At 46.5% G+C, this 26,281-nt stretch overlaps 1 protein-coding gene across 1 annotated transcript; it reads left to right on the top strand.

Annotated features, from left to right (window-relative positions):
- Window positions 1-1,633: 1,633 nt before the first annotated feature.
- Window positions 1,634-26,185, top strand: LOC120895547. Its single transcript, XM_040299034.1, has 2 exons — window positions 1,634-2,421; window positions 20,850-26,185. The coding sequence occupies exon 2, from the start codon at window positions 20,862-20,864 to the stop codon at window positions 25,431-25,433; it is 4,572 nt and encodes a 1,523-aa protein (XP_040154968.1). The 5' UTR covers window positions 1,634-2,421; window positions 20,850-20,861; the 3' UTR covers window positions 25,434-26,185.
- Window positions 26,186-26,281: the final 96 nt, after the last annotated feature.

Raw genomic sequence — 26,281 nt, 5'->3', positions numbered from 1 at the left:
GTTGTTACAAATGTGTTACAATCTATAACGCAATTCTTGAGGGGGTATTTATTCCAACGTTACGTATTTGATGGATGAACCCTTATCTTCGATTGGTTAGCTTTCTTCCCTACTCATGATTTCGTGTCCTATGACTCTGTCTTTCGTTGTTCATAGCGGTTTCGCCATTGTCGGTCTACTATACTCACGTTGATCAATCTTGTCCAATTCTATCAATAAGATTGGTTGGGATTCTCAGAAGAGCGCGAACACTTTAACAATCATTATATGCATCATTTTTTCCCGTTTAAATGAAAGGATCATTACTACAAAACACATACTGGAATTTTCTCCATGTTTGATCTGGTTTGTAAACGCTGAATTGTTTTATATAACAAAAGAAAAGATGTACTGTACTAAAGTTTGTCCTAATAGGCCATTAATAGGGCCGATAAATAACATTTTCGTATGTTTGGTGAATTCGTTCGAAACGTTCGTTGCCTCGGACAATGCGTTACATATACAGGGTTTACCAGTCCAATAAACAACTGTGCACGTGTTCATAACAATAGCCGTTTTGAATAGACACCGCTGTCTACCACTTGCTCACACGTCAGATGGTGTAAGCTATTCTGTCCAATTTAATAACACAATTTTCGCCTTCGATTGCACAACGGTCGGATTCGGCACAGTTTGTTGTGGTTGTTGCAGTATTAAAAAAAATAATGTTGTGATTTACTGAAATGTATAGTTTATACTGTATATTGCTTGAATAAAAGAAACGTGTTTGAAATTGTTTTGTTTTTGCAAAATTTGTTGTAACAAAACAAACTGTGCCGCATCTGACAGTTGCTAATCGAAGGCGAAAATTGTGTTATTAAATTGGACAGAGTAGCTTACACCATCTGACGTGTGAGCAAGTCGTAGACAGCGGTGTCTATGCAAAACGAATATTGTTATAAACAAGTGGACAGTTGTTTATTATGCTGGTAAACCCTGTAAAGCTTTGAAAGCTTCGCGGAGCTTATAACGATTCGAGTAGATCGTGTAAGTTTCAAGCAGTTTTTTTCCTTTTGATTGACTATTGAATTTTATTCCAATATTTGTGAATTAATTGTGTTATTTGTGACTATTTCAAATTATTTCAACTGTTTGTCCTTGCGATTTTATCCGTATTAGTTTCGTGTTGAAATGAAGCTCAGAATCGTATCAGTTACAGATATGTTGTATTTATTAATTGTTCTTTCTGGTTCGGGGAGATAATAAAGTCCTATTGTTTTTTTTTTTCAGATAAAGCATCAACAATAGTTGAAATTGCTATTTTACTTCCATACATATAAGTTATTAGAGATTTTGCTCCATTCTAGAAATTCTTTCAATCGAAAAACGAACGACCATTCTCACACTTAACCAAAAATTGCGAGGAATGTCACCCCCATCATCTTGGCTTAATACTATCCCTTGTGGACATGTAAACAAAACTTACCCTTCCAGTGCTCTGTTCCTACCACTGATGCTGCACCGATCGTAACTCAACACTCTCAAACAGACACATACAGAGAGCTCACCAGCGGAGAGCAAACACCAACAAACAGCATGATCGCGCGCTAGCCAACAGGAGAAGGAGAAATGGATCAGCAGAATAGAAAGTTTCGACGCTCGAGTTCGCGCCATTCGTTGATGATCCGCCGTTCGGTGCGGTCGTTTCGTCGTCGTAAGCAGCGCTCACAAGTACCGAGAGGCACAGGTTGTGCCGGGACCTCTCCCCATACATACAACAAAAAAAACCCAAAAATAAGAGGCAAGGCGATTAAAGTGCAGAAGGTCCAACGCCATTGCAGAGACCTTACAAGCGTGTCAACGAGTTGTGTGTGTTCTCTGTTTCTCTTCGGAAAAGAACCTCGTGCTTATCTTAAAAGAAAGGAAGAACCGTGAAAGAAGAGTATGCTACAGGTGAAACCCGTGCAGCGGAGAGATAGCCACGCTTTGGTGAAATTCCACTTGTGCGTGTGCCCGTTGCGGCCGTAGTGTGTGCAGGTGTGTGCGGCTTTGGCTACTTTGGCGCTCGTCCTCGTTGGCCAAAGGGCACGTCGTTGTGTTCTTTGTCGGTGCGAGCGTGAAGCAGCTGGGGGATAGTTAGTGACGGAACGGAACGGAAGTGAAGTGGGTCACTGGGCGAAAGGGATACCGTGGGCTTACCTCCTATGCAATTCGTGCCATTCTTACACGCAGTGCGCGGCCAGTGTGTCGCTGAATGAGTGTTTGTGGTGAACCGAGGAAAAGAAAACTCAACGTCAATTCTTCCCACTGTGCAGTGTGTGTCGCGGAGATCCCCGGGGATTGCGGTGGGTTGCATCAAAAGCCCAGCAAGAGGAAAATCATAACCCGTCCCCGGCCATTGTGTGTCCGTGTGTGTCCATTCTATCATCCAGCTACGTGAAGGTAAGTTAGCGTTCATCTGATCCAGCGACCGACGGCGTGGTAAAATGTCAACTGCTTGGTTCGAAAAGGTTCGAAAGCGACCCCGGCACGGCTGGCTGAATGTAGGTTAAAACCGAAATTCGTCCAGCCGGCCATATGTGTGGCGTGTGCCCTCTGCGCCCGCTGGTGCGTCCCTCCATTTTGGACGCGAACCTGAAACGCCTCGGTTCGTTGCGTCTTGCCGGCCGACTTCGCACGTAGTACGTAGCTCGTACGCTCCCTCTCGCGCACAGGTCGCCGTGGTCACTTTCTCGGCCACTCGGCTCGGGCTGTGTGTGAACGGTGGTGGCACTTTCTCCTCATTCCAATCGCATGATGAACAAGCAATGCACGTGGAGTGGAGACACCCAGGATGCTAAGCATCGCCGCTATCCTGACCCCGTGGTTACATAAAGTTGGACCTCCCGCGCGTTAGTACGGCGGTTGAGTCAGCGATACGCCAGCGCTCGTGATAATCAAGTGTACCGAATTTCCATCCCCTTATACCAACAGTCCGGCAAAACCCTCCCCACAAGCTCTGCATCCCGCCGTCCATTCCGTTGACGGTTTGCTGACCAAGCGTAAGCCGGACACGGATGTTTGTAACGGATATGCGTCACGGTCCGGTCAATATGTGCAGAAATCGCGCAGGCGCAGGCTGCTCGCGTAAATGTGGGTCACACTCACACACACACGAACTCACAATCTCGCGCCTCACTACGCTGTAAACGAGTTTGACCAACCATTCCAGGCTTATCGCCGCCGAAGTACACGCTTGCACACGCGCTTGGAGCCACCAATTCTCCACGCGCAATCCCCGGGGCAATTCCCCCCGACGCCGGGCCGGGATGGATTTTTGATAATGAAATCATAATCTTCAATTCCCATACACCCGATCGTAGGGGGAGGTAACCAATTTTGGCCACGTTGTGATCGCAGGTATGCTTAATGAGCCTTCCATGCACACAATCTCATGGCGTGGAAATGGGACGCCACTTTGCAAATGCTGCTAACACGTGTAATGTGCACCGTGGCAAATGGTAATGTGTGCGCGGTTGCGCGGTTCCAGAAAGCTGGATAGACGGTGCTAGAAATAAGTCACACACACACACACACTCTCCCTGCGGCTGGGTGGTCCAAGTGGTACGGTGCTTATCTTTGGACGGACGGTTTTAGTGTGTGTGTGTAGATGAAAGGCGGGCTCAGCCGGTATCGCTCCGGGAACGGTACATGTATTCGGAATTCAGGATGGTGAAAATGGATTCAGACCTTATTTGTTAGTCTAAGCAGCAGTTTGGCTGTTTTTTCGGCACGACGGGTAACGTAAACGGTAATAAATACAAATAGGCAGGACATGCAATATTAATGGCAACGGATGGTAGCGGACCGTGGAGCAACTGTGCCAAATGCAGGTGTACCGAAATATGGTCACTGATTAGAGAAATTGGGCGCCGAGAGACAAGAAAACGAGCTGCTTGACAACTTATTTACAAATGAGTAGAAATGGCCTTAGGAGAAACTTTTTCGCAAGGAAGCGGTCCCCATAGTTGGTTGATGATATGTCATGACAATCTAGGATCTTCTGAAGTTTAAATGGAGCAGCAGAACATTGACAAAAGTATAATCGAGAAACCTCATTGCAATTATTAACAGTAGATTGACACTAGTTTATCTTCTTTTCTAATTGGATATTTGGTATCAAATGTAGAAGAAACGTTTGGAGAACTGTACAAGAGCATGTTGAAACAAACTGTCCGTATGTTTATAAGTCAACATGCTAACATTCTCCGGAGCTCCGTAAATATTTGAGTTAAGGTTACATTTTGTCGAAATCTTTTGGAAAATTTTGATCCAAAAAATGGTGATAAAAAGAATGTTTACATTAAAAACGAAATCTTTTATTTTTAATACATCGAAACCAATAATGACAATTTGGTAAAGACTCAATGTTATAAAAGTGTATTTTGTATGGACAAAAGATTTATTTTGACTTCTCGATAACGACCAGAAAATGGTGTGAATAAAACAAAATGCAATTCGTATTAGTCTTTAACTATTGTGAATGAATGGAATTTGACCTTTGGGCATACGATGTGTTATCGTTTGGTATAATGGATAATGATATAATGAAGTTAAATTGTTTTCGTTTAAAAACCTTAACTTGTGTTCAAAGATAAACCACCTACACTGAATGATCTTCCCAATTAATAAAGGATACTGAGCACGCTGCATTCGTATGAATAGAATTTAGAATAAACAGCAAAAACTACGAATGATGAATGGTTTGATATTTATTTATTTATTTTATTTTGGAATGTAGTATAATGAAAACTGCAAACAATTCACATTTAAGAATATTTTACCAGCTCAGCGAACAGACCTCTGACTAACTAAAGACAACTTGCAACCCGGAATCAAACCAACCCCGTATCCGGGTGCCATTTACTGCACGTATATTATAAACCACACCGTGCGTCATGGATTTGTCACTGCAAAAGAAAGTAACGCAAAATACAGACACATCTCTCCGTTTCGTACTGGGTAGCTTTCACCGGAAGAACAATAATACCGAAGGAGCAGAAAATAAATGACATCATACGTTGGGATGTTGGGAGTGGAAGATTTGCCCCTTTTGGACGGCTCAAAGGAAGAAAAAACGTTCACTGAAGGTGTCAATGAATAATGACTTCGCTTAGTGCTTAAGCTACACCTCTAACGGGGGAGCACGGTATTGATCGTACAAAGAGATACCAATATGGTGGGATGGAAGACAACGGGAATGCTTGTTGTTGATTAGATATTTGTTCTTGTTTGCTGTTTTTTCTTTCTGGGAAGGAGTAGTTTTGAGCGGACAATTTTGAAGCATGTTTTTATCATTCAAATAATGTCCTCACCGCTTGGTTTCAGCTCACATTCCTGCATTCCGTTGGGTCGAGTGAATCACAAAAATAACCAGATTGAGGGAGAGCAAGCAAGCGAGCGAGCGAAAGAGAGGAAGAAATGAAAACAATCGGCAAAGAGGTGTGTTGAAAATGAATCAGCACCATTAACCCAAATTTCACCTCAACCCCCAGCCCGTTCGGTTTGCCAGGTGCCAACACATCCACACACACAAACACACACATTACTTCCTTGGTAGGTATCGTAGCTATGAACGACGACTTGGTCATGAGCCAAGTAAAATGCCAACTCGATCGATGGGCGTGCGATCATTGTCGGGCGGAATTGTGTGTACGAGACCCCTTGCCCACAGGCGACACACGCCAGCCATTCGAAACAAAATAAACCACCAATTGTCACTTTCGCTTCCGCCGGCTAGGGAACGGCTTTATGGGCCGATCGGATCGGGCGCTTAAAATGAACATTTTTGGACACGCGCAAACGGCCCGGGATGAATAATCAATTTTGCATTCCAATCCACATCCGCAGCCCTCGCCGCGTGCAAATCCGTTTCCAATTTCGAAATCCATAAACGACTGGCGTTGCTTCCGGGGGAGTCGTGGACAGTGGAGGGTTTGCCGGCGCTCGCGGAGTGGAGTATGGGCAGTGCGGCCACACGAAAGTACCACTTTCACGCCCGGAACGATGGGCCAACTGTCAAACTTTCGCCAGCATGTTTGGCCCCTTCAAGTCACCAACACCACCAACGCAAAACAGGGGGGGTTGGGGAGTGGAGGAGGTGAACGGGCAGCTCGGGCGCGGAAGCTGCAAGCCATTCCACGCCGCTTCGGGTGCGACCTTTTCGCGGGAGGCTCCAGCGCGGAGGCTGGAAAAACAAAGGGATGCACTTTTGTTCCGTGCGCGCGCGCTTTTGTTTTCATCCGCATCGTTCTGCAGCATCATCTGCAGCGGTTTCTTCGTCGTACCGCAGCCAAAAATGAAGCCCGCGGAAAAACGGTTCACAATATTGCCCGAAAGCCGGCTTCCACCCCTTTCCGGTGAGTTGTTGGGAGTTGCGGGAAAACTTTCATTTATTTTAATCAGTGATCACCATTGTCTTGGAGCGCAATCGCGTCCCACTCGTTCATCCACTACCCCCCGTTTAACCATCAAGCTTATGGGTTCGGGAGGGCACGATCATCATGGGAAACAGTTTCCCTTTCCGTCGGGGAGCTTTTTCTTGCTTCTTCTTCGGTTGCTATGGGTTCCCAAGTTTTTCCCATGCAGCAGACACACTGGAGCGCCTCGTCAGGTTCAACTTTGGCGTTCGCGTCTTTGCTTCTCATCTTCGCCTTTGCTTTCCACGCCAGAACGGAAGGTGAAGGTCGGCAATCTAATTGAAGGAACCGTGGTGAGAGCTGTGCGTGTGGCAATGAGTGTGAAGGCGGGAAAAGCTCAATTAGTAGTCGTGAACGATAACAGTTGTGCAAGATGAAAGAGGAAAGCTCCGAATGATGGAAAAGATAGATGGGTTGAGTCGATTTGGTTTTGAGTTTGGAAATGTGGAGATAACGTTATTTTATTAGTTAGGTTTGCAAACTATCTCGCGAATTCGATCCAAATAATCTTTGCATGAGGATATTATTTCATTTACAGTAATGTAGCAAACCCAATGAAGATAATGACATGCAGCTCATTTATGAACCTTTTTTAATCGAGTTTTAAAGTAACCATTCAACAACAGTTATTTTTTAAATATAAACAAAATCAAAATTAAATTGCCTGTACTCATTAAGCCACCAATAGTTCACTACGATAGTGTCAAGTTTTGCGTTACAAATTCCAATTAAAAATTGAATTAAATCAACCCAAATATTTTGTTGTTGTTTTTTTATATACAGGCTTTGGTCCTTTTGGCTGACATTTGCCTCAATTCAAATAAATGAACTATTCTAATGTTGAATAAATGTAATATCGTTTAGATCTTGTGGTGAGTGATAAAATCTCTTCTCTTCATGTCTGCTTCATCCTGCTTACAAATAGCTCATTGCATACATTGCACTTAGCACAGTTGCTGACCTTTTATTATAACGCACAAACACACACATACACACACAATACTCCCTGTACCGTATGCACTTTCCTTTCCCAAAACCAATTAAGTTCCTCGTCTGCCGGCGCATCGATGTCACCCGGATGGTTTTTCTTGTGTCTCTGTGTACCATGGACTGATTGTGCGCATGGATTGATTGTGCGCAAGAGACGGCTGGCCGGTGTTTACCGTTAATGCGAAATGAATAATCAATGAGTGTGGCCAGCGCGCGGAGGTGCTTATGAATAAGCGAAATCGGACAGACCCGATGATAGCGCGGAATCGGGTTCGTTAACCTTAGTTGTGCGTTGAGCGATGGTCAGGCTAAATAAATGACAAGGAATGCGAAAAAATGCAAAGTGCCCGAAATCGAAGATGCACTCAGGGTGGAAGGGGCAGAAAAATCAAACGATAAAACGATGATGGGTCACATCAATCAGCTTCAGGGAAGGAAGATTTGCTTTGCGTGCGATCACGATGGCGGCAAATGCTTTCGAATCTTCGTATTAGAAAGTTGGTTTTGAGGAATGTGACTAAAATTGAGCGTTTATTCCGCTGCTTGGATGCCCGTCCAGCCATCCTGTGTGAGGATTATTCTGTGTGATTTCCCGATAAGGTGGACAATAAAATAAGAAAAAAAGGAATGTTGAAAGGACGATGGGAGCTTTTATTGCATGAATCATGCTGCTGTGGAATGTAATATCCAATGGCAAAAGATGAAGCTGCCATCCACTCCCCCTAACCTTGCGGAATGGATCGGAATAATGAAAACGAAAGCCATCTCAGTGTCTTGTTTTTTCGCTGCTCTCACCCACTCTGCTTCAGTTCATTTAGATGGCTTATTAATTGGCTACTTCTAATTGGCAAACACACCTTGACCGCAGCATCCACGCAGTTTGGCCGTGTTTGTTGCTGCTAGGAGTGTGAAAAACAGCGCTCTCACTATCGCTTCCCCACGGTGAAAACTGATCGCAACGCACAAATGTCGGTCCAGATAAACGCGGTGAATTGAGGGGAGTGTGGTGGGTGGTTTCGGTTGATTGATTAATGGCTTGAATGATTTTGCCAACAATAGACGACACCGATCTGATCGTATCGGAACGGTTTTGCTATGACGGGTGGAGAGAGGGCCGTTTTTCCCACGCCGCCCCGGGAAACTGTGCGGCCACGGGTGTGAGATTTGGGTCGCCACTGTCGCTTCCGGGGAACACCATTAATCATCGCCGGTACTAGGTACTGCTCACAAAATAAGGAAATCGGTACTTACGGAAATGATACGCGGAAGGTGAAATCGTTCAGCAAAACTTCTCAGCAAATGACAGATCGAATATTCAACAAGTGTGATCTATTTGCGAAATTGAGAAATTTACAATGCTTTAAAGCTGTTCGTACTGTTAATGCGAAACAGAAACATTTGTCTCATGTTTTTTGAGAGTAATAAAGTTATAATAATGCTCACGATCACATCGTCTCAACAAGTGCCTCATTTCACAGCGCTTCAAAACGACTGTAAAGAAAGAGGATCATTTTCATGTTTTGTTGTTATTGTTGCTGTTGTTTGCACAAACGAGCTATGATTGTTGTTATAAAACTGTTCACTGTTCCACCATCAACTGGCAGCGGCGTACCGTTTCCTCCCACTAGCAAAGACGACCGAAAACGGTGCTTTAATTATGCGACTTTTATGCACCGCGGAACTGTGGCGGGAAATCATAAAACGGTTATACAGGAACGGAAAGAAACTGTACAAGAGGCTTGCGGAAAAAACACAGTCCCAGAGATATGCGACATTCATTCCACTCTCATCTTTTGCCACGATCTGTGTCTGTCTTCTTTTCCTGCAGCGTCTCCAGGCGGAATGCGTGATCATTCGGTAAAGATTTTCGTACCTTCAATTGCCATTTCGCATACGGACAGAAGTTGAAGCCTGCTTGAAGATGAAAACAACATTTTAATTGCCACTTTCCTAATGATTGACGGACACTCTGTGCGCACACACACACTTGCACAGACGCATAATAGAGCCATCGAAATGGTGACGGTGTGTAGTGGACGGATCAGTTAACACGTCAGTTTTGGCTGTCAGCTTGCTGTCCACGTCCGATGACCTTCCAACGGGCACAGTTTGTCGCGAAGGTAAAGTGTGCGACATTAAGCTTACTTTCTTTATGCTAAGGAAAATGAAATAATCATCACAATTACCCGGCCAAAACGGCACCAGAGCGGGAGACAAGCGGGCGGAAAAAGAACAACAGCGCTCAACAAGCCTGTCATCGTTTTCACCAGCCTGGATGAGCAATGGTGCGACCATGTTTGTGTTTTTAGAAATGGTCGATTGTTTGACATGAAAGCGCATACGATAGTGTGCAGTTTTTTCCCACCGCTTCAAAGCGCATTAGTGCAGCTGGCAAGTGTCAACTGCTGGTGTGGTAGCTACACGACACCGGTAACGTTAGTAGCTTTGAACCAGCTTGATATTTGTGGTGCAAATAAATCAATATTAATAAGCTGTCAACTAGTCGGTTACAATGTTTTATTACACGAAATGTATGACAAAAGTGCACTGATGCATAAACTTTTATCTAAATTATTCATGCAATACACCTCGTCCTCATTTACATAGTATATTTAGCATTACGCTAATCAGTTAATTTGTTTATGTGTCATTTAGTATCTTGCATAGGCTTGCTGGGACACTTACTTATCTAATAAACCCTTAATTTATCTACAAGCTTAGCTTCAGCGCTATCAATGAGCAAACGAGAGACAATTGGTTTTGAATTGGTTAATATTATTTTTGAAGTCAAAGAATCTTTGGTATTTTTTAAGCTTTTTATCATTTGGTTTATACGCGCATCATAAGAATGAGCAGATCTTTGAGAACGTAGGCCTCAACAGCTCACGTGGCCTGAGAGGTCGTTCAGGAGCATAGAAATTCGAATTATAGAATAGTATTTTCTAGCAGGTAGGGATGGTCTATGCTCCCGCTGATTAACTTCGCGACAAAGGTAGCCTGTAATGCCTGACATCTATGTTCTAAAGTTGAACAGACCAAGAAGCATGCACCGTGACAAGTAATCTAATTGCTGTGATGACGGCCATTTTAATCGGTATATTGCTATTCTGGAGAGTGTTTTTTGCATGCTTTTTATCTTACCCGTTCACACGCGACAGTATGAGGAGAAGAGAACTGAGTTAGGCTCTAGGATGGATAGTACCAATGCGGAATATAATACTTTCAGACATATTGGATCGTTTATCTCAAGAGTTTCCCTGATTACAAAATCCTAGAATGCTATCGGCTTTGGTAATTATAGAGTGCTAGTGTTCGTGTAACAGTTTGTGAATGGTTCCGAAATAACCTATTCTTACAGAATACATTTTGTCCATCAGGTATAATTTCAATCATTCGATGACAAGTGGTGATATACCAAGCTGGGCGAGTTTTGCAAGAAGGAGCTTGTGTTTGATGCTATCAAATGCACCTCAGAAATCAGTGTAAACTGTATCCCCAAGATCTTAAGTTCAGAAAATAACCAATAGAAAAAAATCTTGTTATTCCAAAATAATGAATAATACATTACCGGGGTCATAATACCCACTGAAATACGGTATTTAGTTAAGACGCAATTGATGGTTCACTGGAATCTTATATGACACGAATAATTTTGACGGAAATATTATTGTTTGTTTAACTCTCATGATGAAATTCTCATGCAGTATTGATACACATGGCGAAATTTAAAGTTTTATCACATATAAATATGTTGCTTAATGAAATGAATTCTTAGATAGTACTGATTTTATATAGCAACAAAAATGCTGTATTATTTGAACCATGTAATTTATATGGATAAACTGGCACAGAATGTATTTTATTTAATATTATTTTGGCTTATAAAACAGTTATTAATCCTACAGTATATTCCTTTTTTGTCACGGTGTATTCCTATTGTGTAGTTCACTAATAATTCTAAGACATAAACATCCTAGCTAATGAGCAAAATATATGTAGATTATCCTTATTCCTTAAATAAATATCTAGTTCCATTTTGTTGATGTAAAAAATCAATACATATTTTTAGCAAGTAAACACAAAATTGTAAGTTTAGATGTTTTTTTCAGGTGAGAGATTCTTAAATAAACATATCATATAAAACATTAGGAACATATTTTTTTACTGAATCATCGAATCTTTTCACAGCAATTTGTTGAACACGGGCTAAAGATTAAAAGCTAAAGACATATCTTAAGCTGACTTTAAATAATAACTAAATAACAACAACAAAACATCAAAAAATTCGATAATATTTGGGATGAAATCGAAGAAAAATTTACCACAATAAAACTAAAAGCAGAAAAGTGAAAAGGTTCATTGTAAATAGTTCATTAGTATTACACCGTAACATGCTAAAAAATAATACATACATCATCCCATCTCAATACATTAAATCTCTCTTTACAAATACCCTCAAGATAAGTACGGGTTTTCTACCCCTTTCATACCCCTTTCAAGCAACGTTCATCATCATTACCAATAAAAACAAAAAACAACTATAACTATAAGGACAATTAGAGGGGCTTGGTTGACAATAATCCAACCTACAGCCAACACTCATACAAAACCCAACAATACACCTTTGTGGGAAGTAAAAGCTCAAAATTAGCCAAACAATGTCTCATTTCGAGCAATCTCAAGAATTGATTTCACGGCGTGACAATCACAACCACACCATCATCATTCGGAAGTTTTTCGCATTTTCGCTTTCACAGCCTGTAATGACGCATTTTTAACGCTTCACAAAAAAGCGCATCCGTTCCGGTACTTTGCTACTGAGCGGAGTGGTTTTGCGATGTGACACTTGAAGGATAATTTCCCTTCCGCCCAAGGGTATCATGATCGATTTTCGGCTCCATTGACACATTTTCACTTCATTCGGTTTGGTTGGTGGCACAGAATGCAGTGCTGAGCATCATTAAACAACATTGAGGTTCAAATCGATATGAATCTCGTCGCTCGTCGCTACGAGCGGTTAGGTCAATTGTTTCGTACAGTGGTTTGGTGCAAAATATGATCTCATTTTGTCGATCCAACTCAGTCTGCTCAGGCTGGAAGAATAGGGCCACATTTGCAAAGTGGCGCAATTGCGCCTTGTGTATCGTGAAATTCGCACCATCTTTTAATATGCAGACTGGCCACGTCTGGCTGGCCTCCCGTTTTCCAGAAGACCGTTTAATGTGTGTTGCGGCCGTGCATACCGAACCGTACTGGACGCAGTCAGCCGTAAGTCTCACACCGTTGTAGCAAACGGGACCTGAAGACCCCCAATGCTTCTGCATGTGTGTGTGCGTGTTCGTGTGTGTGTTTGGTCTGTTTTTAGCTGCTTCTCACTGCAACGATTCCCTTTCGTTCCCTTCGGTAAAGCCACGGGAACACAAACACTGAGTCGAAACGTGTCGTGGGGTGTTGTTTCCACGTACCATTCACCAATTCGCCAAAGGAATCCATCGGCAGCGGCCAGTGCCGTGCGAGCTCGATACGAAACGGTGCCGACCAGTGCCGTTTTCGAGTGGGAAAAAGCTACAGAGGTGCATCGGTACCGTTTCGTCGTGATGCAATTTGGCCCACCCGGTCTGCCAACAAGGGTGCGGTGATTGTTTGCGATAAGCTAGCAAAACGACAAGAACCATTTCTTCATTATCATTTTGCCACGTTTTCGGTTTTAATGCGGGAAAATGGGGGAACTTGTACATCATGTAGGAAGAATGGTGAGAAAGATCTGCAATCAGAAAATGGCATCAGCGGGGTCAAACGTACACGAAATTTGACATACATATTTTGCGTGTGATCGAAGACGTGCGAGTTTTTGGTGGATTCAAATGCAAAGTTGTCAATACTCCCAACAGTATGCTTACAACCCATACACACGTCAATGCAAAATACGAAGCGGTGTTGTTTTACATTGGTAATTAATTAACGGTTTTTTTTCGGATTATCCATCCATCCAGCCGTGAAGCGTATGTTTCTAGCTAAAACTAACTGTAGCCCTAATTGTTAAGGTACACCTTGCGGCCGTTTGCCATCAGCTACCGTACGCCGTAAAAGGAAGAAAAATTCCGTCATGCACACGATGTACGCGAGTACCCGGAACCGATCAGATGACCTAGTTTCTGTTTTTGTGTCTATGATTGTGTGTGTGTGTGCGCAAACTATAACTCATCTCGAGAACGAGACATAAATCCAAACGGAAGGAATTATGATCGAGCGGATTGATGGATTTGCTTCACTTTTTAGCAGCATTTCTTTACCCCTTTACCAGTAAAACTTTACCAATTGGTGCTGCTCTACCGACTATCATCTCAGACAGTGGAACGGCAGCAAAACGCAAACGATTCAAAACACAGAGCAACATTCTGTGCTTAAAATAGCGTGCAAAATTCAAGTCACAATTTGAAACGGACCGGCAGAAATAAATAACTATCACAACATACCCCCGGAGCCCGTGACGCAAAGATTGAGCGTGAACGTGAAATTATGAACTAGTTTACGGCTCAGCGTCAACCACCAACTAGGCATGGCAAACGTGAGCGCAAACAAAACGCAAGCGTCCTCTCCGTGAAGCATCGTTTTGTTGTCTTTTAATTTCCTTTAGGTACGCCGCCATTTTCTGTGAAATCGGTGCTTTATTTTTCTCCTTCTCTCTCCGTAGCTGTGCTTTTCCCGAAGGGCACTGCAAACTGAAAAGGTTTCGAAGCGTTCGCACCAAACGATGCGGCACGGCATCCATACACGCTTTCCGGGGGTTCCGGGTTCGTCGCTTGCAGTGGGCCGGTTGAAGTCTTTCGTTTTCATTCAGCGCTTCTAGCCCGTTTGTCATTGGTTTTACAAACACTATCGCCAAGTAGCTTCCAATGATCATCGTGTATTTGTGAGTGTGTGTGTGTGTGTGTGTAAGTGTTTCTTGTCGCGTTTTAAGACTGGCGCGAACTGCAGATGCACATTCCTCGATGGAAAACGAAACGGAATCTCTTAGAGTAGGTTGCAGAATGTGCGGAACTGCGGCATGAATGCGCAGGTCGCACCATGTACGATGCCACCGTTTGCATTGCCCCCGGGGAAGGATTTCTTTGGCGGAAGAAGAAAGTACACAGCATAGTGGCACAACTGGTTTGCGTCGTGTTTGTTGTTTGCTTCGTAAAGCAGTCAATCGGCGCAAGTCTATTTTTCATTCAATGTTTCCTGTCCGCAAAGCGTCTGTGTGGCTTCCTGGTTTTACAAAAGGAACACACCAAAATACACTCAATCGTTTAAGATGAGTCCAAGATACGTTTGCTGAAGTTTTAATCTGAAAATCGTTCAGTGAATTTCATTAACGATGCTATTGCTAACCAGCACATCCAACACACCGGTCAAACTCGCAAAGATACAGCCGAAACTGCATACTCATTTCAATGGCAATTGCCCAATTGCTTGGGGCATCGAACGAAAGCACCCACGGGGGTTACAATTTCCTACTGCGAAGAGCTTTTCCACACTCACCGTACTGATGACCATGAGCAGCTTGTTTGTGTGTCATTGAACTAGCCAAAAAACACCGGGCAGACGAATTGGTCGGAAGATGGAACTGTAGGCATCAAACGAAACCCCCAGAAAAAAACACGCTTCAATCTCTAAACGTAACGAGACGAAAGCTTGTGGAATGAACGAACCAACGAGAGAAACAACACCCCGATCTTCACGATAAGAAAGGCTCCCCCAACTTACAAACGAATGCGGAAATTGCTTCCACTCACGCACTCGTACTTGAAAGCGATTCCCATCCTCCAATGGCTTCATGTGCAACGTCTCAATGCTCGAAAACGAAACTTTCACCGAGAAGCACCGGGAACAAGGCCCACCTTTACTTGAATCCGAATGCTGAGTGCGGGTGATTTGGTTGTTTGTCTCTCTCTTCTTATTCTTCTTTTACTCTGCTCTGTCTGAGCGTGGGGTGTAGCTGGGTAGATTAATAATAATAATGTGTGTAATAAAACTCAACCGAGAGGAACGACCTCGAGCATTGAGAAGGGGTTAAAAGTGAAAACGTTCTCGGTTGAGGTTGAGATGAAGCAACATGACACAGGAAACAGAAGAAAAGAAGCGTTCTAAAGCTGGCTCGTAGCCAGCAATTAGGCCAGCACAGAAAGACAAACCACTTTCTCTCCCATTTTCTTCGTTTTTTCTCATTCATCTTGGTGTTTCGTGGTGCTAGAATCTTCCAAAGAACCGGTTCTAGAGGTTGCAAGAATCAATGAGGTTAGTTGGGCTTTCTGTTGAAGCGTGAGAAGAACGTTAGAATGTGTTTGGGAAGGTCGGTAGCCTTTGTCACGAGTTTTGAACGTTGATAAAACTATTATTAAATTGACAATACTTTGTAAAGTTAAAAGCGTTAACGACTTATATAAGACTTATATAATGAGTTGTATTGTGTTTGTTAAATTTGTAAGATATAGCCATGAATTAAACCAGTGGTTGTCAAACATTGCGACTTAAAGCGCCAAATGGTATAAAGAAACGTGTTATTTGTTGCTAAAAAAAGGATTAATTGCGAATATTGAATTCATTGACGATATAATATAGTTGCAAATAAAGTGCAAAACATATTTCACAGAAACCTTTGTCAAATACGCTATTAATGAAGATAATCTTATATTTGTGGATTTATATCATTTTTTTCATCATCCATACAGCAAATGGTATGAACTATGACAGTGTCAAATGTAGTATATGTAGTAGTGGTGGGAGCTCGGAATTGGACCTACCCTATTCCGATTCCGTGTTCTGACTCCGTTTGGAAACCGATTCTAATTTAGGAGGTAATTCCGATTCAAGAGCCGATTTCGATTTCGAGCCGATTCCGGAACCAATTCCGGAGTCGATTCCGATTCCGGATCCGATTTTGGAAACTGATTCCGGACCTACTATCCGGAATCGTTTCCACAAAATAGCGGAGCTAGCCGGAATCGATTCCGACAAAAACTTCATTTTTCCCATCGCTATTAGTCCTTTGATAGCTGTAGTTGCTGTATTGTAACTTGTATGATCACGATGTTGCAGTGTAATTCTGATCATACACACTGAACCACTGTAGCTTCAATTTCTTTAAGTTTTATTTATGATTTGTAATGAAACCAACCCTACTGAGACAGTTGCAAAGCTAGAATTTTTAACCGTTTAATTTTAAATGCTTATCGCCTTCATCGTTCGAATGAGCTCCAGTCCAAGAATCTGTATAATTATTGATTCTCAGCTTCACAGGCAAAGTATATTTAGAGACAAAAGTTTTTTGAAAAAGAAGCATTGCCACTTATATATGTTGGAACTATAGACTGTTCCTATAAGTGTATGCGCATTCTTGAGCAGCTTTTCTTTTCTAAACAAACAAATACTTGTTAATTTATTTGGTTTACCTTACATTTTATGTGACTTTGGATACTTTTTTCGTAGAAGATTGTGAATTGTTTGTGTATCAAACCACTTTATTCTTTACACTAACAACAAACAAACTTTTAAAACAATTGAACAGACAATGCCCCAATAAAATGCAACATTTTCAAAACACTCAGCTACTTAGTGTAAGGTGATTTTGATTTCATCCTCTTACGATCGTATTGTCCACTAATCAATGCGTTTTGCGTAGGTACTGCCAGTTCCAAACGCACGACATCACAAACAACCTCACGCACTGGTATCTTTCTCCTCCTTTCCGTCGATCACGATCAAAGCCCTCCTGCTAACCCCACGTCCGATTGAAATACGATCAGGTTTGAAGCGCTTGAACGATTCCAGCAGAGCTAGCGCTCACCTTGACCCATTTTTATGCTTTCTCGTTAGTGCGCGTCCGTTGGGAAAGCGCGCGGTGCGTATCGTGACCGCGGTACGGGCAGACCCGCTGTCAAATCGAAAGTCGGCTCCGAGTTGCACTGGCCACCGACGATCCGGTTCGCAATGGAACGCGATGCCACGGCGGATGTTGACAACTGATCATCATCATCATCATCATCACGATCATCCCGGCACACAAGCACCTCTGCGTACTTTTCCACCTGCACTTTGTTCAGCCCGTACGCGGAACAACGGACGCGGATGATGGTCAGTCAACTTTCGATTCTGCGCATCCGCAAAACTTGATCCAACCGCGTTTGATGATGAAGGGCTGCGTGGAGGTAAACATAAAGAGAGAGGGAGAGAGGGAGAGAGAGAGAGAAAGAGAGAAAGAGAGAAAGAGACGAAGAGGAACTACAGCAGGTTCTCGTGCGCCTTGTCTTCTAATCATCTCGTCGGCGAGATAGTAACCCGTAAGCATTCACGTTAGCCTGCCGCCCTGGGGAGGAAATCGGCGACACAACGGCCAGCATTAAAGATCACCTGCGCCTCCCGGCCATATCTGGGCCCTTTCGGTGCGATTGGACTGACCCAGTTGACGGCCGGCCCCGGCCGTGTCCGTTCGTCTGCCGGGTTGTGAAGTGACCGATGAAATCGAGACGGAAGCGCAAACAAACAAACACAGAAACCCGCAGCAGTGGAATGTGAAATGGGAATCGGATGTGGATCGACAAATGGACTGGCGGCTGCTTCCTGTGTGGAAGCGATGATCGGTGGAGCGAAATTCATTCACTTTAAGTATATTCTTACGGCCCAAGCGAGATAGCAGCCTTCCGGGGTTTGGGATTTTCGGGGGACGCTTTTTTAACGTTAATTTGTCTCGATCGTTTGGTTCGGAAACAAGTTGACTGCTCCATTTCCGCCGCATTGCATTGATCAATGGTGTTTTTATTATGCATGGAAATTCACGTTTTTTTAATTTCATCCAATAGATTATTGTTAGAAACACATCAACTAAATCCCTATACAAAACCGACAATCGATTCGAGTGTTGGAAAACCGATCACTTCGGTCTCGAATTATCATATCGCGAGGAAAGCACCGACTTACAATCAACCAGGGGGTGATTAAAATGATAATTAATACCCAGCAGCTACCTGCAAAACCCCCCCCGACACTCGCAGCCTCTTCAATCCGCCACTAAACTGCCCGATTCTGATTCCTCTCCAGCGGCATCAATTCAGGCCACTTTAATTTGCACCCCACTTTCAAACGACCGTCAAACGAATGGAAAGTGAATCGAAGTGTAGTGAAGTGTGTACGGCGACATCGGTGACTCTTGGGCTCTTTGGCTCGTTCTCAATCGTGCATAGTACGCGCAGTGGCGTGGGCAGTGTGGGAGGCATGGGGGGTGGGGGCGGGATGTACACTTTTGTTGCTGTTGCTTTGCTTGCTTCGCGAGAGGAACTGTAGAGCTTTCACTCCACACGGCATAGCTCACGGAAGACAACTTTTAGTACAATTTCCTGCTTAGAAGTGGAGTGTAAGAGGGTGTAGGAGCAGAAGAAGTTACCAAAAAAAAATACGCTTTCATTACCAACGAAATAAAAAATCCACCATCCTCGAAAAAAGGGGTCATGAATTTCTCGACATTGCGTAGGGTTTGCGCATAACGTTTGAGCAGGAGAAATTGACAAAAGCTCGCACCCATCGGAGGCTAATGGGTTGAGATATCAATTTCATATTTACCGCTACGCCGCTGCTTGGTAGATTTCCTTCCCTCGGCTATGCCGACGGCCATCGTTCCGACAGTTCCAACGTGTCGCTACATTCTCCGCATGTCATCCAATCGTCGCAGAAGGTGGAAGCCCAACACGGAACGCTGCCCAACAAGTGGGATGCTAATTTAACTGTTTCTCTTGTTTAGAATTCCTTCCCACCTGTTGTCTGTTGTCAGCGCCCAGCGATGGAGAAATCGGGCCACTACGAACCGCCAGCTACCGGTGTAGAATCAACAAAATCAATCGTCTGCAGTAAACGCTCACTCGCTGGTTCTCATCGACACCGTTGCATAACGTGCACGCGACCGCGACGGGAAGGGAAAGCTGTCCGATCGGTCTCACAATTTCGGTCACCTGTCGAATCATCAGTGGGAGGGGTACGGGAAGTCGGATTTTCTGTCGCGATTAATATTCTCCAGCCGTGTCGTCAGGGGGGGGGTGAGGAGCCCAAAGTCCACGGATTTCGGTTAGCAGGTCGAACGCGGAGACAGCTTGACACGCCTAACGGATCACTTTTAACCTCTTTCCGTTTGTGTCGCTGCTTCCCAATCGATTGAACGGCATTTGTTGGTGGAATGGCTTCTATATTTGACTAAACTCTCGGAAATAAGAATTTGGGAAGGCTTAATGACAAACAAAGGGTTTCCACCTCGTAAACCGTAAATAGAGTAATCAGCTTGCAAAACTTAAACCCACCTCCATCTCACTTCCATCGAGCACGTGTGGGAAAACATGGCAAAAGACAATAAAGCTTAAAGCGCGCGCGGGAAAAGCTCTTTCACTTTTCTTTTCACTCCATCGGCGCAGCACCTAAGAGCTCCAATGCAATCCAGTCCAATTTGTACCGTGCCCAGAAACACAGCTTCTAGCGGGGGAAGCAAACGGAAATGGCAAGAGCGTTGGTGCGTTGGTGTGCACACAATCCGCAAGCCAAAAAATTAAATAAAATAATAACTCGTTGTTTTGCGGGTGGCAAGGAAGAGAAATCAACGAGCCCGGGTTCAACGACAGGCCAGCTACAGGGGTCAACACACGTTTCCGCTTTCCACCGGCGGGCAGCACCAGACAGGCAAATGTGCCTCTGATTAAGGCATCTTCATTATGATCGGCTATCAGCCGGATCGACGGCGCAAAAATGGCGATATTGATCCCTCCCCGTTCGGATGTGGTTGATGAAGTTAATTTCGCTTTCGCATGACGGTACTTTTGGCCGTGACATGCCGTATCCGGCGTCAGGTATGCTTAATTTCCCTCGCATTTTGGGCAGTTTTTTGTTGTTGTATTTGTTACTAATTTTCAATCCCACCCTAGCCCTGGTGGAAAGTGAAATCGACGTAACGTAATGCACTGGTGCTGATTGGATGTAAATTGGTCTGATTTGTTGCTGATGAGATGTGGATTTTGTGTAGGGTATGGGGCGAGAAAGAACCGCGAAAAGAAGGCAACCGTAAAAATACACAATGTCGAATTTCCCGCCGCAGTCTGATCCGCCCGTTAGGCTACGGTTTCGGTTTTGATGAGTGAAAACTTTATACGGTATCGGGGGATTTCCCGCCACTTTCTTCCGTTTGCCAGCCACTTCCGTGAGAGAAAACCCAACATTTATATTATTCGCCTAATCGAAAAGGCGTTGCACGATTTCGTTGCGTAGCTTTTGATTAATATTTATTGTGGAATAAACGAGAAAATGGGTCCAATAGAACGTTTTCAACCGATTTTAAATTAACTTATAACTGTGTGTTTGCTTTTATACTTACGGACATCTTTTTTTCTGTCTCATCTTCTCCCCTAGTTAACACAAAGGATGAGAAAACGAATCCAAATGCTCCCGCTGGGAGTGACACTGGGTGCAGCATTGCTGCTCCTTTCCACCACCAGCGCCTACACCTTCGACGATGACTTCGAGGATCTGATCGCGGAAGAATCGAACGTGGACGAGGACCTGCTGCCGGGGTCGGTTCTGCTGCCCTCCGACGTGTTCAACGATGGCAAACCGTTCCTGGTCGATCGTGACCCTTCGACGGGGGCGATCGACTTCCTGCACAAGAAGACGGGCAATCAGCTTGACCTCGGGGACGGCAAGCCGTACGAACCGATCAAAGATAGCTACGTGAGCGAGAAGAAGGACGTGATCATCCATCAATCGACGCCCAACTTTCACGACTTTCTCAATCTGCCCAAAATGTACTCGCCGGAAAACTTCGTCTCGATATCGAGCTCGTACTCGAACCTCAAGTATCAGGGCATCAACAAGGGCTCGAACCACCGTGAGCATGGGAACACGCACATCGTAGCGGCCACATCGGCAACCGCAGCACCAACGACAACCGCCGCTAGCAGCACGACCGCGACCCCGGCGGCCTCGACCAAGTACTTCTACAGCAGGCCCCAGTATACGGCAGGAAGCTACAATCGCGCACCGGGAGCGGGACAGGGCAACGCGAACGCGTATTACACCTACCCCGCCACGTCGGGACGGCCGATCACGACACCGACGACCACGACCACCACAACCACCACGACCACAACAACGACGACCACACCAGCTCCGACCACGACGACGACGGAAGCGCCACGAACGACGGCCAACTCGCAGAAGCAGCTCTTCACGCGCTACCCGTACAAGAGCACGATCAAGAACAAATACCTGGAGACGTCCGAGCAGACGCGCAAGAAGTTCTTCCTGCCGTCGACGCTGGCCCTGCCCGGACCGACCACGACCACTACCGAACGCGCCCCTTCCACCCCGATGAGATCCTCCACCTACTACTCACCGGCTGGACGGCCGCACTGGCCGACGACATCCTTCCAGACGACGACCAGCACGGAGAGTACCGTCGCCGTAACGGCCTCGACCGCTCCCGCCAATCCCGTGCGCTTCGTGGACGATGCGGACGAGCAGCCAAAGATCAAGTTTACCATGCCAGCGCTGAAGTATGAAGGCTCGCGACCGGCACCGTTCCGACCGATGCCATCCCAGGCCGAAGAAACCGGGCCGGACCGGGAAACGGCTGCCAGCGGCTCGAACACCAAGATCGATCTGCCGAAGAACCCGGCCGTGATGTCACTGTCCGACATCTTCAGCACGCTCGAACAGAAGAAGCGCATCGAATCGCAGCAGGCGGAGAACAATCGTGTCGAGGAGGTGGAAGAGCAGCCGCTCGAGGAGCAAGCTTTTCCGACGACGCCGCCTTCGATTGTGCTGTTGAATGAGGGTTCGGTCGGATCGGTAACCATTGGGTCCAGCGGGCCCCGCATCGAGCAGTCGATCGATCTATCCGACCAGTACGTGCGATACGAGGTACATCCGCAGCCGCAGGCACCACCAACTAGACCGTCGTTCGTGCAGACCCAGCAGCAGCAGCAGCAGCAGTATGAGCAACAGCAATATGAACAGCAGCACCAGCAACAATACGGGCAATATCCGGTACACCAATCGAACGGACATCGTCCCCAACCACCGGCGATGGATGTGGTGGGCGGCCAGTACGTCAAGTACGAGGTGCAGCAGCCGCAGCTAAACGTGGTCAAGTATGGAGCAGTGCCGAGCATGAACAATGTCGTGATTAGCCCGAACCAGCACTCCGCCACGTTCGTGCTGGGCTCGCAACAGTCCGTCGGCAGCAGCATTGGGTCGTCGTCCCACGCGGAAGGTGTTGGTGGCCACTTTGTGGGCTCGGTGTCGCAAGATTCGGCCTCGGCCGCTGCACTTAGCGCCGGCCGTCCGTCCTACCAGATGGGCCAGGTGCTGGACGAACCGCACGACCAAACCAACGTCGGCGCGTCCGTACAGGTGCAAGTGAAGCCGCAAGACATCATCAAGACGACGAGCGTGCGATTCCCGAGCGAGTCGGACGACAAGTACGATAATGCGCCCATCATCAGTGGCACGCACAAGTCGGAAGTTTTGCCCCCGAACGGACACTCGGCGCCGGTGCGCAGCGACCAGATGGTGGTGTTCCCACCGAACCAAGACATTGCCAGCACGCTGCACGAGGTTTCGAACCGCATCGTGTTCGACTCGTCCTCGCCCTCCAGTGAAACGCTCAACCGGAACGAGCTGTCCATCGCGCCCAACCCGAACTATCCAGCGGATCTGCCCGAACAGCTGACACCTCCGTCCGGTCCGGAGCGTCCCGATCTGATTAAGCAACGACCGCGCCCACCAATACCCGCCCAAGGGCCGCCCTTCCGCTACAGCGAGATTCAGCGCCGACCTCCAACGTATTCAAGCGATCGGCCTTCCCGCCCGACACTCACGCTACCGAACATTCTGCCCCAATTCCGTCCGAATGCAAAGATTTCCCAAGGCCATCCACCGTACATGAAGGAACCGGGAACGTACCGTGTGGGCCCACCGTCGGGAATGCTAGTTAAAGCTGGTCCCCCGCTACGGAAACCGGCCGGCTATAATGTGCCCAACGGGTTGCCGCCATCCACAGCGGCCATTCGCAGAACTCCGGTGCCGACGCGGCTAATGACGCGCCTAAGCCCTTCCCCGAGCCGTCCGCAGATGCATCCGGCATCGGCCGAGCTGGAGAACCGTCGTTACTATCGTCTACCGCCGCCACCACCACCGCCGGCTATGATTAAGGATCGCGTGTACAACATTCAACCGCCCCGGCTACAGCCTCCACCACCACCTCCACCACCAGCAGGTACTCCAGTGTCGGGAAGCCCGTCCAACGTTATTCCACCGGCCGTTACTTCCGCGGAAAAGCCGAACGAACCGCTGGAGGACAGCGAGTTCCATCGGAATCCACCCCAGATCTTGCGCAACATCTTGAGGGATGATCAGCAGCAGCGACCTAAACTGGAACCCGTGGTGACGCTGCAGATGCTACAGTCCAAGAAGCAGGCATCGTCCCACGGTGCTCCCTCGGTGCAAGATTCGCTCGGTGAGGCAAGCACCGTCGTAGCCGGATCGCCCCAATTGCAAACCCACGAGACGGGCCACAAGGACCGGCCAGTGTATGTAGTCTACCCGGTGAAGAGTACACCCGTCCGGCTGGATAGCAAACCGAACGGCGACCCGATCGTGGTAGGCCATCGCGGAGAGCAACCACCATCGAAACCGATCAGCCCCGGTACGGAGTACCAGAACACGCCGTTTTCGATCGCCTCACACTTTGAGCAGGAACCAATCTTAACGGCCAAACACCGGAAACCCAACCCGAACGGTAAACTCAACTTCCCGTACAGTCTCGAGAAACCAGACCCCCTGGCACTGGCCCAACAGCTCGACAAGGAGCAATCGGGCGGACAACCGACGCAAGATCTGCTAGAATCGGATTCGGAATACAATCTGGGCGAGGAGCCGACGAATGTGCGCGATCAGGATCAGGACCTGATCTCCAGCAAACTGCAACGTTTCCAGACGGACAGCACGCCGATTGCGATCGCGTACACTCCAACCGAATCCAGCGTAGTGGGAGGCAGTAATATGCGGTACAGCAAACCCGTTGGAGGTTACGGATCGGCAGCGAGCAATTACTACTACTCGCCGTACGGTGAAACGCAGACGGAGGTGTCCTACCTGAAGATCGACGATGTGGACGAGTTTGGTAACCCTTCGCGTCGCTACGAGCAAAGCTTCCAGGCACCGTTCCAGGCGAGCATGAGTCTGGATCCGGTCAAGGTGACCAATCCGTACGAAGGGTGGGCTGTCGTAACGTCCTCGCCGCAGGCACTCAAACTTCAACAGCAGCAGCAGCAGCAGCAAGCGGTACACAAACCCGACCTGTCTCCAATCCGTCCACACAACAGTCCCAACTCGATCGATCGTTCCGACATCGGTGATACCACCTCCACCGGCACTGGCGACGATAGTGCAGACCGTCCAGCAGCGCCCGCACCAGTAACTACCTCCTCTACGGCTAATTTCGATCAAAACAGCTTCCAGCCGGAACTGCAGGGCGGTTTCCGCCCGATCTACGGGGCGGACATCAAGCTGAGCGAGCAGCTCAACCCCGATCCGCAGCGATCGAACGGCGGCGATCTGTTTGCAGAGGACAGCGAGAGCGAAGCAAACAAACTGCAACCAAATGCTACCACGACCAAGCTGCAGCCCGTGGAATCGAAGCCAAAAATAGTGAAAAAAGAAGAACCGGACAGTGGAATGGATCTGGATCTGGAGGCATTCTTCGATCAGTTCACGAAGGACTATGATGATGGCGACGCCGGGCTGGACGATGTGACGATGAGCGAGGAGACCACGAACGAGGCGCTGCCAGCCAGTGGAGAGGGTCAGTACCGTAGCGCTAGCGAAGGACGAAGCAGTAAAGATTCGACAGCGGATGCGGGTGTGAGTTCTGCGTCTGAAAGTCCCGTCACAAAAGCTGAGACGGCGGATGAACCCGTTACAAAGGCGACGTGAGCACCGGCGTGAGGAGATGGCGAACGGTTTGAACAGTCGTATTCCTTCGACAAACCTAGGACAGGGAATGAATTAGTAGTATGTGTGCGTGTGTATGTGTGAGTGTCTGTGTGAGTGTCTGTGTGTATGTATGTAACATTATACTGGAACGTTCGGGATGGAAGAATGAATGCGACACCTGGGAATGTGAATGAAATTTTCCAGAGAGTTGGAGATACAAGGAAAACAACCTTCGGACAGAAGGAGACGATCAAACAAACCGGCCGAGTGGAGCGCAACAGTTGACAAATCTTAATCATCCACCAAACCAATAGAAGGAGAGATCGCACCGATGATAAAGTAGATGATGCTGACCGTGCGTGGACCATGGCGTGCGCTGACACGCCCCAACCCCCGTCCGGCAGTGCCGAATCTTGAGTATCTAATGTTAAGCAACACCGGCCACCAATCTGAAAATGGGCTGCCATCGCGACGAAAGAGAACCCCGGGGCCGATGCTGCTGGACGAATGGTGCAAACGCTAGTCAATAGAACGGCTGCCAACACAATCCAAACCCTGCACCGAGAGGCAACGACGCCACGAGACAGTAAGACGAAAGCGAGCGGCCATCCATGTTGGTGGACACTATTTTTGTCCATAGAGTAAGGCGATGGAATGAGCTTAATATTGGATACTTGATACTAAAGACAGGAAACCATGTCCCTAGCAATGCGCATTAGGGAAGGGATATTCTTTAACGACTTTCACTGAAATGATCCATCATTCGACTAATTTCCAGTCACAAATCAATTCCACCCTTCCTTTTGTCCGAATGTACTGGTATTTAGAGAGGTAAGGATGAACATTCC

Source organism: Anopheles arabiensis, chromosome 2, assembly GCF_016920715.1.
Source record: "Anopheles arabiensis isolate DONGOLA chromosome 2, AaraD3, whole genome shotgun sequence".
Taxonomy (NCBI): domain Eukaryota; kingdom Metazoa; phylum Arthropoda; class Insecta; order Diptera; family Culicidae; genus Anopheles; species Anopheles arabiensis.
This window is presented reverse-complemented; position numbering and strand designations above follow the sequence as displayed.